Source organism: Ranitomeya variabilis, chromosome 7 (assembly GCF_051348905.1).
Source record: "Ranitomeya variabilis isolate aRanVar5 chromosome 7, aRanVar5.hap1, whole genome shotgun sequence".
In the NCBI taxonomy this organism is placed as follows: Eukaryota; Metazoa; Chordata; class Amphibia; order Anura; family Dendrobatidae; genus Ranitomeya; species Ranitomeya variabilis.
In genome coordinates, this window is record NC_135238.1 from 71,040,349 (window position 1) to 71,060,191 (window position 19,843).

The 19,843-nt window shown below is 40.2% G+C and overlaps 1 protein-coding gene across 16 annotated transcripts in view; it reads right to left on the reverse strand.

Moving 5' to 3' along the window:
* RBFOX1 (RNA binding fox-1 homolog 1) overlaps window positions 1-19,843 on the reverse strand; it is a 957,869-nt gene that overhangs the window by 99,880 nt on the left and 838,146 nt on the right. For all 16 annotated transcript variants that reach the window (XM_077275267.1, XM_077275270.1, XM_077275261.1 and 13 more), the window contains one exon: window positions 7,176-7,240. In XM_077275267.1, coding sequence (XP_077131382.1) covers window positions 7,176-7,240 — 65 coding nt within the window. The remainder of the gene's footprint in view (window positions 1-7,175; window positions 7,241-19,843) is intronic.

Below are 19,843 nucleotides of genomic sequence, written 5' to 3' on the forward strand. Positions count from 1 at the left end.
TGATAAAAGAGCATATCAATTACAACAACAAAACATTATTATCTTTAGGACAAGGCATGCGTCAGCTACACATGCAATTGCTTTCCTTTACATAATGAATCTACCTGCTGCACTAATAAAGGATCACTGCAAAGTATGCATGCATTACACATTATCTATCATTCCACACATATATGTATTGTTATGCATTCTAAAAAAAAAACAAGAAATATAAGACCATTTTTGTGGGTTTTTCCATGATTCAATAAAAGATTGCAAATAATCCAGTATATTTTTCCATCTTGAACTTTCCTTTTTCTCCTCTCACTACTGTATATGTATTTTAGATTCCATTAGTAATGTCCGCACATATATACAATGTGATTAATAGAGTTAAAGGGAACCTGGCACCAGGTTTGGCCGATAAGAGATTTGGCCATCACCTTTCAGGGCTGATATACATCTTTCTATAACGCTGTATATCTGCCCCCAACCCGACCTGCAAGAGAAGAAAAATAACTTTTATTATACTCACCTGCAGGGCGGTCCAGGTTAGATGGCTGTCGCTCTCCTTGGTCCGGCACTTCCCTTCTTCTTGCGATGCCCGTCCTCCTGCTTGCTTCATATGGATGACGCTTCTCCTCAGCACAGCACTCCTGTGCAGGTGCACTTTTCTGCCATGTTAAGCTCAGAGCAAAGTACTGCAGTGTACAGGTGGAGGGAAAGGTCAATGATCCCTGGTGCAAGCGCACTGCAGTACTTAGCTCTGCCTTCGACAGGGCAGAAAAGTGCACCTGCACAGGAATGCTGTGCCGAGGAGACTGTGTAGATGATGCAGGAGGACGGGGATCATAAAAAGATGGGGGCGCCGGACCAAGACCAGCGACATTCTTCTGACCGGCTGCCCCGCGGGTGAGTATAAAAAAAAGGTATTTTTCTAGTCTTGCAGGTCGGGTTGGAAGCAGATATACAACATTATAGAATTCCGTATAAAAGCCCTGAAAGGCGGTGGCCGTTACTCATATCGGCCAAACCTGGTGACAGGTTCACTTTAAGCATATAATGTGTTTATTTGTCATAACAATCTGTCCATCAGCAAACAAATGTGAGAAAATGGAAAGCTGTTTATAGGAAGGACAGTGTACTTAGACATATTGAGGGAAGGGGGGTGAGGTAATTGAATGAGTTTGCAATAAGGTACAAGATAGAATGACATTGTGTGTGTCTGGGAATATATGTCTAAATATATTTTCTAAAATCCGGATAAACATATCAGCTATTGATTAGTTTACAAATTGTAGCATAATAATAATAATAATAATAATAATAATAATAATATGGATTATACAGTAACATAATAATATGTAAGTTGCCAACTTTAAGACCAGGACAGTTTCTGTCGTTCATTTTGTTTTTCTTTTATACATGTGGCTTTAGGGGATTACATTTTTTCCTTGCTTGGATGTTCAGATAACATCTGTCTCCTTTTCTTTTGTGATAAGAGGAGCCTAACTTGTATGCCATATATATATATATATATATATATATATATATATATATATATATATATACCGTATATACTCGAGTATAAGCCGAGATTTTCAGCCCAAATTTTTGGGCTGAAAGTGCCCCCTTGGCTTATACTCGAGTCATGATCGGTGGTGGGGTTGGCGGGTGAGCACTGTCATATACTTACCTGCTTCCGGGGCTCCTGGCGCCCCCCCCTGCACGTCCCACTGTCTCCGGGTGCCGCAGCCTCTTCCCCTGAGCGGTCACGTGGGACCGCTCATTAGAGAAATGAATAGGCTGCTCCACCTCCCATAGGGGTGGAGCCGCCTATTCATTTCTCTAATGAAGCGGTGCCGGTGACCGCTGATAGAGAAAGAGGCTGCGGCACCGTAGACAGGCAGGGGGAAGGAGCGGGACGCCGGGAGCAGGTAAGTATCGCATATTCACCTGTCCGCGTTCCACACGCCGGGCGCTGTCTCCATCTTCCCGGCGTCTCTCTGCACTGACTGTTCAGGTCAGAGGGCGCGATGACGTATATAGTGTGCGCGCGCCCTCTGCCTGATCAGTCAGTGCGGAGAGACGCCGGGAAGATGGAGCCGAGGAGCTGCAAGCAAGACAGGTGAGTATGTGTTTTTTTTTTTTTATTGCAGCAGCAGCAGCACAGATTTATGTGGAGTATCTATGGGGCAACGGTGCAGAGCACTATATGGCAGAGCTATGGGGCAATAATGGACGGTGCAGAGCACAATATGGCACAGCTATGGGGCAATGGTGCAGAGCACTATATGGCAGAGCTATGGGGCAACGGTGCAGAGCACTATATGGCACAGCTATGGGGCAACGGTGCAGAGCACTATATGGCAGAGCTATGGGGCAACGGTGCAGAGCACTATATGGCACAGCTATGGGGCAACGGTGCAGAGCACTATATGGCACAGCTATGGGGCAATGGTGCAGAGCACTATATGGCACAGCTATGGGGCAACGGTGCAGAGCACTATATGGCACAGCTATGGGGCAACGGTGCAGAGCACTATATGGCACAGCTATGGGGCAACGGTGCAGAGCACTATATGGCACAGCTATGGGGCAACGGTGCAGAGCACTATATGGCACAGCTATGGGGCAATGGTGCAGAGCACTATATGGCACAGCTAGGGGGCAACAGTGCAGAGCACTATATGGCACAGCTATGGGGCAATGGTGCAGAGCACTATATGGCACAGCTATGGGGCAACGGTGCAGAGCACTATATGGCACAGCTATGAGGCAACTGTGCAGAGCACTATATGGCAGAGCTATGGGGCAACGGTGCAGAGCACTATATGGCACAGCTATGAGGCAACTATGCAGAGCACTATATGGCAGAGCTATGGGGCAACGGTGCAGAGCACTATATGGTACAGCTATGGGGCAATGGTGCAGAGCACTATATGGCACAGCTATGGGGCAACGGTGCAGAGCATTATATGGCACAGCTATGGGGCAACGGTGCAGAGCACTATATGGCACAGCTATGGGGCAATGGTGCAGAGCACTATATGGCACAGCTATGGGGCAACGGTGCAGAGCATTATATATATGGCACAGCTATCTATGGGGCAACGGTGCAGAGCATTGTATATATGGCACAGCTTTATGTGGAGCATCTATGGGGCCATAATGAACGGTGCAGAGCATTATATATGGCACAGCTTTATGTGGAGCATCTATGGGGCCATAATGAATGGTATGGAGCATCTATTTCTAATTTTGAAATTCACCGGTAGCTGCTGCATTTTCCACCCTAGGCTTATACTCGAGTCAATAAGTTTTCCCAGTTTTTTGTGGCAAAATTAGGGGGGTCGGCTTATACTCGGGTCGGCTTATACTCGAGTATATACGGTATATATATATATATATATATATATATATATATACATATATATATGTGTGTGTGTGTGTGTGTGTGTGCAATCTATACTGGGAAGGAATGTAAAAAATAACTAGAATGCAATTATATTTTTCTATTCTTTTTCTTTTACAACCACAAGGGTGCACTAAAATACATTTTCATTTTTGTACCCTTTTTGTTTTTTTTTCCTACAGGGACAGGACTAAAAATAACAATTCAGTTCAATCTAGTTGTGGCTCTCTTTCCTCCCCCCTGGTTTACCTTTTTATTCATTCATTTGTTGCTTACATTGTGTTCCCAAGAGGTCAAAAAATACATTTACAAAGCATTTTAAAGTCTGTTGAAATTGTTAAGGCTGCGCTAAATTAGCAGTCATGATCGTTATGAAATAACGATATCATGGTGTTGACATTGCTGGAATGGCACCAATCCTAGAGGCGCATGCCTTTTTAATTTTATATGGGAGTGTTTTATTAATTTTATTTGGGGTACTTTAGCATTTAAGAAGTGTTTTCAGTATTATAGTCATTATAAATATTTTGTCAAGCTATATTTTAATTTAACTGCTTAGATAAATTTAATCTTTTGACAACAGAAAAATATACCGGAGGCAATATATAATATATTGGCATGTTAAATTTGATATTTAGAGTAGAATGATAATGCACATATATGGACATTTAATTGTAGGTTTCATATTTTTCTAGCAATGTTTGCTCTACGAAAAGAGAATATTTTTCTAATTTTCATAAATGGTTTTCTATACACTTTGATAATTAATTGTAATTTAATTGAATAACCAGATGAACAGTTACTAATGTGTTAAATAAAATGTTGATGGTACAAATGTTATCTTGTTGAGCTGGCATTAGCAGACAACATTACCATGAAAAGTTTTTAGTTTTTTAAATTTGTCAATTATTCATAATTAATTCTATATATGCTTTCTCTATTTAAGGCGTTTCTCAACCACCTTTATGGTACGGCCTCTAGATCAGTGTTCCCCATTGATTAGTTCTGAAGTCATATGTTTCTCTAGGGCTGTCCAGCTACTGGCAACCCTAAAAAAGGTATTCAGCCATGATATTACTAAAATTTGTCACTAGAATCTAAGTTATATCTCTGGGAGTCGACATAAGAACTTGCTATATGTTATGTTATTTTACTTTTTAATATCCACTGCGGCTTTATAGTATCTTTCATATTTGAAAGTATCTACATGTTTAAATTCTCAGGGGAGCATTGCATAGCCTGTAAGTATCCTTGCAAGGCCAATCACCCAGCTAAACTAATTGTCCTGCTTTGTTCTGATGATGAGTAAACACTAGTGATCAGCGAATATACTCGTTACTTGAGATTTCTCGAGCACACTCGGGGGTCCTCCGAGTGTTTTTTAGTGCTCGGAGATTTAGTTTTTCTTGCCACAGCTGAATGATTTACATCTGTTAGCCAGCATAAGTACATGTGGGGATTCCCTAGCAACCAGGCAACCCCCACATGTACTTATGCTGGCTAACAGATGTAAATCATTCAGCTGTGGCAAGAAAAACTAAATCTCCGAGCACTAAAAAATACTCGGAGGACCTCCGAGCATTCTCGAGAAATCTCAAGTAACGAGTATATTCACTCATCACTAGTAAACGCCCCGAAACAAATGTCTAGTGGTGTGATGTCTGGCTTGGCTTCTTATCCTAAGTCATGTAGCAAAGCTCTTTAAAGAGTTGATATTGACTTTTAAGATTTCTACTTCCAATAGGTGGCTCAAACATTTCTGACCTCTTCTTCTTTGAAGAGGCTACTTGCATATTAGGATATACTGAAACAGCCTTATTGATTATTTCAACATAATATCTTGTTAATATTAAGATGAATTAAGAGAGTGTGGACATATATCTGCGAAGACAGGGAGGTAATATCCCTGATCTTGTAATCTTGAGAGTGCCAGCTGTTAAAAACTTTAAAATCTTAAAACCTTTAGCTTATCTAATTAATATGTACTTAAATTCTACGTTAGGAAAAACATTTAGGGTAAGAGTTGTTGCAGAAAATTCTGTTTCTAAAGCAGGTACATATTTTTCCGAAAAAAGCATTAACATGAATCGGAAAATACATTTTTGCATCGAATCTGCCACATGTAAACTTTTTTTTATATAGATTTAAGTTTGTGTAACATTTGTATTATTGTAAATAACCTTGTCCTACTCTATGGTATATTTTCTATCCACTAATATTTTTAATGAAGCTATTAGATTTCTTCATTTAAAAGAATAATTCTATTATTTATGTAATATTGCTTTATTATTTCGAATACTTCTTTGAAGAAAACAAATTTGTCTTTTTAACTGTTTGGCAAAACAGATTCTCTTTTCTATCATCAGAAGGTTAAAACATGAATTTAGAAGATCATTATAAGTTTTATCATTATGTGTTAGATGTGAAAGAAAATTATTGTTTAAGTATTGTTAAGAAGAAAACTATATGTAACATTTTAAATCAAAATTGAAAAAACAAAAAGTTTTAAATAAAAGTCAAATAAAAATAATAATGTTAATTATTATATTGAAAGATATGAGATTATTTTTAAAGGTAAATAAAAAAGTATTATTATTATTATTATAAGTTTACGCCTGGGATTTTTAAATTAGATTATATTTACTGACATTGTGGATGTAAATTGTTTGCATGTGAAGGTTGGCATAATGAATATAAACTGCAGTATTAAATGAATGTAGGTATAAATCAAGGGCTATGTGAAAGTAAAGAAATAAAAATGTATTAGTGATGAGCAAGCATGCTCAGATAAGGTGCTATCCGCGCATGCTCTTGTGCTATTAGAGTATTTTTGGCGTGTTGGAATACTATGTTTGAGTCATCGTGGCTGCATGTCTCGTGGCTGTTCAACAGCCACAACACATGTAGGGGTCGCCTAACAAACAGGAAGTCCCTGCATGTGTTGTGGTTGTCGAACAGCCGTGAGACATGCAGGAGCGGCGACTCAAACATCGTATTCGAGCACACCGAAAATACTCTATTAGCACAAGAGCATGCGTGGATAACACCTTATCCGAGCACACACGCTCATCACTAAAATGTATGTAAAAATATAATAAGAGCCAAAATAAATGCTGCCTTACATGAATACCCCAGGAAAAATCTATATATTATTACATGCTTGAACGTAGTCCTGAGAGAAAAGTGTATTTCTGGCTTGAAGATATCACAGCAGAGACATGAATTCTTGCATGGGCTACTGAAGGATATTTACTGGGAAGGCCTGGATTTTTTTTTCTTTGATTTTAAGAGGACCGATAACTCAAGTCCTGTGATGTTTGCATCCATTCATTAACAGTTAATTTATATTTGTGGCTAATAATTTCATTTTGTGGCGCATGATACAAGACCACCAAGGATAGATGTCATGCAACCCTTTGGGCCCTGATCTCAGCATAACCTGGAGTGTTTCTCTAAAAGAAAATGCTTCATAATCAGAAAAAGTTATATAGTGTCCACTAGAAATATATGATAAAATATTAATTATAAAACAGTTATGACTGATGTTTTTTTTTCATTCTTAGACTATATTTTATATTTGTTTTGTATTCGGATGTTCATACTTTTAGAAGCAGTTTTATATACATATATATGAACAAGGTTTCATCTTTTTGATGTTTACGTCATGATAAGGATGCAGCTCTTTTAATGCTAACATTTTGTACATGTGCATACCCCAGTATACCCTACAGCAATAAATGGTCCAATGAAACACATAAAAAGTAATATTAACAGCCCTTACCTGTCACTATATGCAGCTGCTGTAGCTGTTGCAGGCTGAGCATATCGATAGGCAGCATAACCACCCTAAAAAAAAAATAAGAGAAATTTTCAAGTGTTTATGATTGTTAATTAGATGCTAAAAGTTAATATTATTGTGCTAGGATGCAATCTCAGGAAATATAAGTATAATCAAATATTAGCAAAACTTAAAAATGTATTCAATATGTAAAAATTTGTAGATCTGTAAAAGACGGTAGAACAGAGAAAATATGTCTGTGAACCATAAGCAAAAAAAAATCAAAAGCTAGATGGTATGGTTAATAGAGTTGAGCGAATTTGATTGGGTCCGTGCTTATTCAGCTAGTTATAGCACCTGCTGAATAAGCTACAGAGGGAACCCAGATACAAGGAGCGCCCCGGCTGATCAGCTGTCCGACACTGCAGCTGCATGTGTTGTGGCTGTGTCACTGTCCCACCACATGCATGGAGAGCCCAACACATATAAACTTCAAGTATAGAGTTGATTTGCAGGTTCCTAGTCCAGCAGCCACTATGGTTGTCCATGGCCTTCAGACCAGAGCCTTCCAAACCTCCTACTACCTGAAGGCAGCCCCAACATCTCTTCTGATTTGTAGAACCTGCACCATCATATTTATATTGTAATGGAATGCATGCATGACCTTATACTGGGCTGATAATCAGGAGAGGCATAAGAAATGTCGAAGATAGTTCGAGGGTCACAAGACTCTGATACAGCTGCCATGAGAAACCAATGTGGCTGCTGGACCTGGATAAAATTTTAATCAACTTTATTTGGGACCACCTCTGATATACAATTATCATTTTCTAAGAAGAATGCCAAGGAAACAGTGATGCTTATGGCAAAAGAAAACTTTACAGAGATGTAAATTTCTGTTCAAAGCCACATTCCCTATACCATGTAGTCAAAGGCTAATCATATAATCTTCATTCTAGTGATACAGCATCAATGTCATTAGTGAGATGACTCTTTTTAAATTCAGTTAAGCTGTAGATTCTTAAGTTGCTAAAGGGAATCAGTCAGCAGGTTTTTGCTAGGGAATCTGATGACAGCATGACGAACGGGTTAAAATACTGAATTCAGCAATGTGCTGATGCTTACTTACACTGAAGGTTTTATCACTAAGACATCGTCATTGTCCAAGCTAGCTCCCATGTTCCAAGTTGTCTGACCACACCCCCTCCTCTGATAAGCTGCTCACTGTCAATAGACTATGCACATAGAGAGCTATGGTGCGAGCGCTGCTACATGCTACATCTAAGAACTCTGATTGTGTCGCAACTACTGCACCCAGTAAGCTAAGTGATGCATCATTGGAATCAGGGTATATTTTCCTACATTATGCTGCTCTCAGATGAGGTAGCAAAAACCTGCTGGCAGAATCCCTTTAAGAAGGTACACAGAAAAAAAGATTGTTTGGTCTATTGGTAATGTACATAATTGTGCTGTCTATTTTTGTTCCTGATTATTGCATTTCTGTATTATCACTTCCATTCCGATAATTTTGCTATATCACATGACCCAAGCTCTAACTCTCCAAATCATACAGATTCTTATGTATAGAACCAAAATTAGTTCTTTAAATATTTTTGGGAGCCTTAATGTGAAAGTCATAGAAATTAAAATAGAATATGACTCACTGTTGATACACATAGGCATGATTCAGTCTGGGTCACATGGAACAGATTTGATAAAGTAGATATACAGTACTGTGATCGATAAAAAAAATAGCAACACAGCGATGTACCAGGTGAACATTACAAATGCACCAAACAATAAAACTTTATTGGGGAAATTCTTATTTAATCTATTTTTTTATGTTATTTTATTTCTTTAAAAATAATCCTTTCTTCTTTTATAGTGGTAACGGTCCCCAATATAAGAATTAAATTACTAAGACATTTAGACTAATTTAATACCAAGTATTACAGTGTGTTCAAAGTAAATTAGCAAGTATAATCCTGCACTCTGTGCATTTCATGCTTCATCATCATTCAGCAATATCTGCACAAACATGCACAACAGACATCACACTCTGTACAACTGCTGACACTGAGATAAGTGTATTATTTTTCAGTGTTAGAACAAAAAAGGGCAGTTTGCAGTTTACAAATTGGTATCAGTATTTGTTACTTTTTTTTTCAAATTAACATTCAATTGTATGTAACGGTAATTGCAGCTGTTCGCTTAAGCTGGGGACAAACAAAAACATGGATTTCAAAGAATTGTGTTCAGTGATGCATTGATTATCAAACTGTGAAAACAGCTCTGCTTCTTGTGCAGTGGACCACAATGTTATATCAACCATTTCAAAATGATCTCAGCATGCCAATTAACAAATGGAGGCCATTCTCTATAGATAAAACAAACACCATTTATGTTCCTATTACATTGAACCCCCCACCCTAGTGTCTCCAAGGAGACCTTTTCTGTGGCATTCAGACCTTATGACAATAAGAACTAGAAATGAACAAATGTATTAAATTCTCAAATTTAAAAAAAAAATTGTAATTCACTCTACAAGTATTCAGCAATATGGTGGCCAGCTGGACGCCATTTTGCTGAACAGCAGAGGACCAGAAAAATGTTAATAATAAAACAAAAAAAAAATCTCACCTTGTCGCTAACCTATATGGCTATGCCTCATTTTAATGCTAATGCACACCACATCTCGGGCCTCCTCACTATATGCCAGGACTTTTGGGGGCTGACTAGGTCTTGGACATCCTGGCACTCAAATGTGCCCCAACGTTACAAAAATACTGCAACCTCACAACATGAGAGTCCTGAAGTCCCAATCGCAAGTGAAAAGGCTAGAGATGTGGCATATGATGGCAGAAAAAAGAACAATGGAGGACCAGCGAGTGAACAGCAAGGAAAGCAAAACAGGTGAGCGGTGAGGCATCAGTTTTCATTTTCCCATCTTACCTTTATTATGCTCTATAGTCTGGAGTGAGATAAAGAAAATTCAATTTGCAGAGAACAAATTCTCTGCAAATCAAATTGTTAGGTAAGATCCATACACACTGGTGAAACCAAAACATATATATATATATATATATATATATATATATATATATATATATATATATATATATATATATATACGGAGAAGTATATATATACACATTACATCTACAGAAGTTTGTATGACCTATCAATCTAAATCAATGGATATTAATGTGGAGTTAGACTCGCTTGGCAATTAACACATCTTCCACTCTTGTGAGAAGGATCTCTACAAAATTTGAGTGTGAATGTAGGAATTTGTTCCCCCTTATCCAGAAGATAATTTAAAAGGTTAGACACCAATGTTGGTCAAGAGGTCCAATGTTTTCAATGAGGTAGAGGTCAGTGTTCTCCAGCTCTGAGCTGCCACGCAAGTTTCTCAACACCAATTTCACCAAACTAAGCGTTTTTGGACTTTACATTTTGGAAAAACTGTCACCACAAAGTTGGAAGCATACATCTAATGGAAATGCCTTGAAATTCTGAAGCATTCAGATTTCCCTCCTCTGGCATAAAAGGCGTAAGACACTCCATGAAAAATTACCCCATGGCACTACCTTCCACCGAACTTTACAATTTTCACAATGCAGTTCTGGAATTTTCCAAACTTAGTCCTTCAGATTACCAGGTAGAGCAGCATGCTTTGTCACTCCACACAACACATTTCCAGTGTTTCAGATTCCAGTAGTGGTATGGTTTACACCACTCTAACTGGTGATTGGCAGTAGGCTTCATCATGTACAGTTTGCATGCACTTTTTGGCCATGGAAAGCCATAGCATGAAGCTGTTGCTGCAAATTTGTTGTGCTAATATTAATGCCAGAGGAGACTGGGATGTAAGTTCTGCAGTTACTAAGTCAGCAGAACATTGGTGGCTCTTATGTACTATGTGCCTCAGCATTCGTTTTTGTAACTTTGTGTGATCTATCACTTTGTGACCGAGTTGCTGTGGTTACTAAATGTTTACCTGTTTCATAGTTGATAATGTGGAGCTTGGACACTGCAGATGATGGCGATCAGTGAGAGTTTTAAAACTTTATAAAATTTATACAAGTTTTGGGAATACAAAAAAATAATATGAGTGCTTATTTAATGAAGAAGTTGTAGGAGAACTGGTATTACGTTAAAGGTTTACTAAAAGTATAACTACTGTATATATATACAGTATATATATATATATATATATATATATATATATATATATATATATTATATAATATAAATGTCTTTTTTAGCAATTGTGCATATTAGACTTTAATAGATTCAACAAGCCAAAAATGTCACTTTTTTTGCTTTGTGACCTTAATGGAAAAAAGTACTAATGTGCTTTTAATCCCTTCATGACATTGGGATTTTCCAATTTTGCATTCTAATTTTTTGCTCCCCTTCTTCCCAGAGCTATGACTTTTTAATTCTACATCAATATGGTCATGTGAGGGCTTTTTTTTTAGACTAGTTTGTATTTTTGAATGACACCATTGGTTGTACCATATCGTGGTATATCTAGCATGCTGATATAGGTGAATGCATGATGCAGATATACCTATATATCATAGGTCATGAAGGGGTTAAAGCTATATGAATCTCTTTATATCATTTGTTCAGAAGTTCAAAGCTTCTGCTAAGATGTGAAGTTCCGAAATAGCAGAGAGCAGCCTTCCCTTTCTATGCAGATGATGTATATATAGTGACTGTCTGACTCAAAATTATTAGCTAAGCCAACCCTCTTCTCAGTCATGTCTGATTCAGAGAAAGAAAGGAGTTGAAAAAATCTCTCTGTGCAAAATTACACCTAAACAGAAGCTCAGAACTCCTGGGACACCATGATGAGTGCTAAGATCAGATGATCCGCTGAGTTTAGTAAATCACGGTAAGTTTATTTTACATTTGATGAACAGTGATTATCTTTTTCTGTTGTTGGACAGCTCCATTTAGCTTTGAAACACTTTTTTCTGAAAGTTAGTAGAGATCAAAATTCTCCCCCCCAAATCTAAATGTGTTTGAATTTAAGTCATAGTTGCCTACTATTCATATATTCAAACTATTTACAGTTCGATAGTTGTTGCTGAGTTCCACTAACTGGTAGGTGTTCAGGCATGATACCCTGTCACCAATTTAGACCTGACTAAATGCCCATATACAAATTAGACAAATCACGGCCGATCTTACCAATATTGAAGGGTTCGGCTGACAGTCTAATGTGTATGGGAGTGCCAGCTAATTAATTGTCAAGGAAGATATATACTGGTGTCAGGGGTGAACACCGGAGAGATCACGCAGATCTCACTGCTTCCACCAATTTGTCAAGGGACACAGCTCGCTGCCTCCAGTCGTCAGGACAATTACAATTGACTGACAAGTGATGGACATTACCGTGCCTATTACTACTAGTAAGCCAGCAATTAGGGAACACACAGTAAGCATATGGTATGTACACGTCTGATTCCAAAGCATGGAATATATGAATATATATACATATATATATATATATATATATATATATATATATATATATATGTTGTTAGGGCTAGCGGAACGCACCAAATGGATATAAAGACTTTATTATGATATATGCGTTCGCAGCCCGGGGTCCACCTTGCAGGAGTACCTGCTGCTAGCAAATGGCGGAACTAAATGGCGGTATGAGCTACCTCTGTTACTTCACAGAGTAGCCGTGAACTCAAAGCACTGCGCCCTGTTAACCTTCACAGTGGCACAGGCTAACTACCCAAATGAGAGCAGTCAGTGGTCATGCCGGAGGTGCCAGCATGCTAGGGCCTATTTCAGCCAGGTCCCTGAATACTCAAACACACAAACTCCTCGCCGGAGGTGCCAGCATTCTAGGGGCTTATTTCAGCCGGGTCCCTGAACACAATCATACGTGACCACACTGGCACAAAGTACAACATAGAACAATACTAGCGCATGGCCGTGCGGCGATGCGAGCCTTAAATAGTTGCAGCATGTACAGGACCTTCCTAGAAGGACCAATGAGAGGCTGCCACAGAGCGTGAGCACCTACAGGACCTTCCTGAAGGACCAATGGCCTTAGCTGCAGTGTCTGATCATGTGACCCTCGATCTCCACTGAGAGATCTTACTCTGGGCATGCTTAGAACGAGAAAAGCAGGACTTAGCCCCAGAAGCGTCTGCTCGCCGCTGCCCAGCACTGACTCCAATGGCAGAAGCAGGAAAAGCAGCAGTAACTCTCTGTACAGAGTCAGAGTGAGCGAGACGCTGGGACCGATGTCTCCGCTGAGCAGGCTCCACTGCGGCAGGAGAAGAATGGGAGACCGCAGCGGAGATGGCCCGAGATTCCCCCTGTGCAGAGGCGGGAACTTGACCCCTAACATATGTATATATATTTTTTTCCGATATGATCACTGTCAACTCCACAATAATAAAAAGAACTGCTAGTTGCCAGCACCAATCATTTATACTGGGCAATTTTACACCCATGACATATAGCACATGGCTATCAGCTTCAGGGGTGCGGTTTACAGAGCAAGAGTAATGGAGCTATTAAATTTGTTTATTAAAAATATACAAAGATTATACAAAATAGGAACAAGACAATACAGTATATACAATCACGTGCAATAAAAGGGATAACAAAACAAACGTGCTAAACCTGTGTCCTTACAGGACTGGCCCCTCACAGAAATCCAAACTCTGATTTTTATTAGATCAATGTTATGCCCCACTTACCTCGCCTTGGTGATCTCATATGAGGGCTAGTTGTGGAATGTGCTAGATCTTTTAGAATTTTATGAGATCCCCAACTTTCAGGATTTCTTCACCCCTGGAGGACCAAGGAGGGAGAAATAGTTGTTATGTTTCATCTCATTATTTTATCTTTCTATAGAGTTGAAACAGGGTATGGAGAGCATCATCCATCTGAAATTACGTTGGATGTGTTCAGCCAGCCCTATGGGTGATATGAGTGAATGCGTTATGTTCATCCCTTCTCTACGATATCAAAAATATATCTCCCATAAATATCGGAATGATGCAAACCCAATATTCACCACTGACCATTTGCTTCAAAGTGTCTGAGACAATCCTTTGAACAGATTAAATTGATCTCTTTGAACAAAGGAAGCCCCTGCACTTCAACACCTCTGTATATATGAATCCTATACTTAGTGGTATACTTATGGGCAGCACGGTGGCGCAGTGGTTAGTACAGCAGCCTTGCAGCGCTGGAGTCCTGGGTTCTAATCCCACTCAGGACAACATCTGCAAAGAGTTTGTATGTTCTCTCCGTGTTTGCGTGGGTTTCCTCTGGGTACTCCGGTTTCCTCCCACATTCCAAAGACATACTGATAGGGAATTTAGATTGTGAGCCCCATCAGGGACAGCGATGATAATGTGTGCAAAATTGTAAAGCGCTGCGGAATATGTTAGCGCTATATAAAAGTAAAGATTATTATTAGTGACTTACTCTTAGAGCAGATATCTGATGCTGTAATTACCTGTTCATGTCAAGAGCTCCTTCTTCAATGGGGTTGAAATATATGTCCCTCAATTCATCAGCTATAATTAGTTTCTTACTTCCCCAGTTTTAATTAATCCCATATATTCCTTGTGAGGGTGATATGTTCCCTCCCAGGAGATTTCTTTATGGATTTTACAATTTTTCTCTATGATACCTCCTCCTTTTAGAGGTGGCATTGGAGACCGATTTACAGATCTTCTCACAAAGACATCTCATGGCACAACCTCCCTGAATCCCACAATACACTCTCCCTCTTGGACTCAGAGATGGATTTTTCCATGAGGTCACTCAGTGCCTCAAGACTGGCATCTACGAGTAGTGCAGTCTGAAACTCTTGGCTAGAGGTAGCCAGAAGTGACGTTAAGGCCCAACCTCACAGGAATCCTTTGAGACCTGCTCGGGTCACTAACTTCTGTTATCCCGCTAGATGATGAGGGTTCAGAATTCAGGCACCACACCACACTGCCTGCATTTTGACTGCGAGCGATAGCACTATGTAGGATTCCTCCCTGGGATATAACAACACTTTCCCATTAGCCTGACAGGTTGTGAGGAATATTTTCCATTCACCCTGACAGACTGGGTATACTACTTTCCCACTATCCTCACAGGCTGTGTGTACCATTTTACCATCACCATGACAAGCTGCTGGTAACACTTTTCCCTAATTCTGGCAGGCTGTAGGACACAATTTCCCAACCCCCCTGATGGTCTGTGGATAACACTTTCCCATCACCCCAGGCTATGGGTTACACTTCTGAAACTGTATCCACAACTGGCATTCTGGTGCTCCACTGGTCCCAGGCACCAATGCTTGGCATCATACTTTACTTAGACTCAGATCAACATCTCTATGATCTTATCTGACCCATCAAAACCTCGCTACTCACAGAAAAGGATCAGCACAGCTTTTTTTGTGCTCCACTGGTCCTAGGCACTGATGCCACATTCTTTTGGTCCCAGGCATCATCCTCTACTAAAACTAAGATAAACATAACTATGGTCTTATCTGACCCATCAAAACCTCGCTACTCACACAAAAAGATCAACACAGCTTGTGTGTGCTCCTCATAAGCAGCTGCCGTCTTAGCAGTCATTCGCCAAATAAATGATAGAATAGAAAAACAAGATTGGTAGGAGAAATGTAATTGCTACATGTACAATATTGGCCTAGGTATAAATAAACACTGAATCTGATCTTTAAAACTCTGTACAGAATCTTCACAGAAACCTTGCAAGTTTTTAAAGATAGGGATGATTCCTCACCGTAGATCACTAATGCTCTGTAATCCTACCGCTCTCACCAGTTTGTAAAGAGAGGAAGCCAAAGAGATCACACAAATTCCACTACTGCCCCAATTTGCAAGGTGATGCAACTGCACTGCTTCCAATCATCAATACAATTGCGCAATTGACTGATGAGTAATGGACGGGGCTGTGGCTGTTTCTTCCACTAAGCCAGCTATTGGGGAACACACAGTGAGCATATGGCATATACACCTCCAATTCTACTGCATGGAATAAATATATATAAATAAATCAATTTCTTTATGCATTGCTTAAATAAGCTAAATATTCCACAATGCTTTACATATAAATATACTGTATATATACACCCTGATATAATCACTTCCAACTCCACGAAAACAAAAGGAACTACTAGTTGCCACCAACAATCATTTAAACAGGCAGCCTGGACACATATTACAGGTAGCATATGGTTTTAGGGGTGCGGTTTACAGAGCAAGAGGAACAGAGCTATTAAATTTTATATATTTAATCCATAAAGGTAGGCAGTGCATAAAAAAATACAAAGATGATAAAAAATGGGAACGAAACATTACAGTATATACAGTCACATAAACTATAAGGGATAACACAATAAAAGTGCTAAACCTGTATTATGGACATGTTTCAGAGCATGGTGGAGGGAGGTACTCCTGAAGAAAACAGTCTATACTACAACAAGCTGTAACTACCAGGACTGAACACTGGCAGAAACCCAAACTCTGATTTTTATTAGATCAACATTATGCCCACATACCTCCCATTGCTGAGCTCATATGGGGGCTGGACGTGGAATGTGCTAGGTCTTTTAGCATTTTAAGAAATCCCCAATTTTCAGAATATCTTTGACCCTGGAGGTCCCAAGAAGGAGAAATCGTTATGTTTCCTAGAATTTTTTACCTTTTTATAGAAATGAAACATGGCATGGATAGCATCATCAATCTGAATTATGCTGGATGTGTTCAGCCAGTCTAACGGTGATGGGACTAAATGCATTATGTTCGTCCCTTCGCTATGACGCTGAAAATATAGCTCCCATAATTATTAGCTCAATGCAAACCTCAGTATTTATCACTGACCACTGGCTTCTGAGTGTCTGAGACAATCCTTTGAATAGAGGAAACTCACTTCCCTAGTTATACAGTGGCTTGTGAAAGTATTCACCCCCTTGGCATTGTTCATGTTTTACAGCCTAACAACCTGGAATTTTACTGTTTTTTTATGGTTTGCATCAGTTAATGTAGAGAACATGCCTACAGCTGTGGTTATTTTGTTTTCTTTTTATAGTGAAGCAAACAACAAAATAGTGCAAAATAACTGAAATTTCAGTGCGTATAACTAAAGTCAGTAGATTATAGAGCCTCCTTTTATGGCAATTACAGCTGCATGTTGCTTTGGATAAGTCTTTATGAGTGTTTCACATCTTGCCACTGTGATTTTTGCCCATTCCTTAAGGCAAAGCTGCTCAAGGTCCTTCATGTTAGATGGTGTTAGGCATTGGGATTCTTCCTCTGCCCAGGATAGATCCCAAGCCCTACCTTTATCTGCGGTCTCCCATTCAGTCCCTACTGCAGTGGATGCTGCTCAGCAAAGATGTCCGTCTTGTCATCTTGCTCAGACTCAGTCTGTGCGCATGGTCACCGCTGCCTCTCCAGGCTCAGCTATGGTAACTAATAATAGACAGCAGTGAGCGATCTCTCCTGAGACTAAGGGTACTGTCACACAGTGCAATTTTGATCGCTACGACGGCACGATTCGTGACGTTCTAGCGATATCGTTACGATCTCGCAGTGTCTGACACGCTACTGCGATCAGGGACCCTGCTGAGAATCGTACGTCGTAGCAGATCGTTTGAAACTTTCTTTCGTCGCTGGATCTCCCGCTGTCATCGCTGGATCGTTGTGTGTGACAGCGATCCAGCGATGCGTTCGCTGGTAACCAGGGTATACATCGGGTTACTAAGCGCAGGGCCGCGCTTAGTAACCCAATGTTTACCGTGGTTACCAGCGTAAAAGTAAAAAAAAAAAAAACCGTACATACTCACCATCTGATGTCCGTCAGGTCCCTTGCTGTCCGCTTCCCGCTCTGACTGTCTGCCGGCCGGAAAGTGAGAGCAGATCACAGCGGTGACGTCACTGCTGTGCTGTGCTCTCACTGTACGGCGGCAGACAGTCAGAGCAGGAAGCAGACGGCAAGGGACCTGACGGACATCAGATGGTGAGTATGTACGGTTTGTTTGTTTTTACTTTTACGCTGGTAACCATGGTAAACATCGGGTTACTAAGCGCGGCCCTGCGCTTAGTAACCCGATGTTTACCCTGGTTACCCGGGGAATTCGGCATCGCTCCAGCGCCGTGATTGCAAAGTGTGACCGCAGTCTACGACGCTGGAGCGATAATCATACGACGCTGCAACATCACGAATCGTGCCGTCGTAGCGATGGAAATTGCACTGTGTGACGGTACCCTAAGTATAGGATTTGCTCTACTGAGAATGCTCGTGAGGCGACTTTTCATTGATGGTCGGCCGTCACATGCTCAGGTCCTGGTCCGGCTTCAGATTGGCCCATGAGCAAGGTCCTGTCTGATTGGCAAAATCTATAAATGGATCTTTGGCACGTTCATCGGTGCACTAAGATTATTTATGTTCTGTGAGAGTGTGGAACCTAACAGTAGTGTGGACTTGTTTGCATGTGCACAGGGCAGGCCTAGAGCCTTTAGAATTCTGGCTTCTCTGGTGAGGAGTTCTGTGTGTGCATGCGCCATGTTTGAGTCCACTACCAGTTCCCTTGCCTCAATGAGGTAGCAAACACCTGTGAAGTTAAAAGGGTTCACGTTTAGTGCCATTATCATTCTGCGGCTGTGTGCCTATAAACACAGCTCTGCTGCAGAGTTTCTTTTCTGTCACTGTGTGCAATTGGCACAGCCTCGTGCTTCTCCGCTGAGTGACTCAGTGCAAGTCAGTTAAACTCGCTGCTTGTTTCACCATTGTCCTCCTAGCTGCAGTATACCATCTCAGCATGGTGGACCAAGGGTGGCGAACACACTTAATTATCTTATCTTATTTAGTGTGTTCCGCCAACTCTAACAGTTTGTTTCCTCCTGTAACCAGCAATTTTCAAATCTAACCACATATTCCTAATTGTATTTTGGTCTGGGATTTCACTAGGCCACTCCAAAACATTTGCAAGTTTCCACGTAAACCACTCAAGTGTTACTTTGGCAGTAAACTTTGGTTCATTGTCTTTTAGGAAGGTGATCCTGTGTCCCAGTTTGAAATCACTGAAAAATTGAAAGGTTTTGCTTAAGAATATACCTGTATTTTGCACTGTCCATCTTCCCCTAAACTAGGACTATTTTCCCTGTCCCTGCTACCGAAAAACAACCCCACAGTATGATGCTGCCACCACCATGTTTCACTGTGGGGATCATGTTCTTGGGGTGATGAGCTGTGTTGATTTTGGTGCTAGACATAGCGTTTACCTTAGTGGACAAACATTTTAATTTTGGTCTCCTCTGACCACAGCACCTTCCTTCATATATTTTGAGAGTCTCCCACATGTCTTTTTGGAAACTCAAAATGAACCTTACAATTTTTGTGTGTCCATAAAGATTTTTTTGAGCCTGCTCTTCGATAAAGGCCATGTCTATGGAGTGTACAGCTTATTGTGGTTCCATGGAGAGATACTTCATCCTCTGCTTGGGATCTATACAGCTCCTTCAGGGTTACCTTTGGTGTCTGTGCTGCATGTCTGATTAATGCCTGCCTTGACTGGGCTGAGAGTTTTAGTAGGCAGCCTTCTATTGGTAGATTTTCTGTAGTAATGTTATTTCCATTTGATGATAATCCCCTTT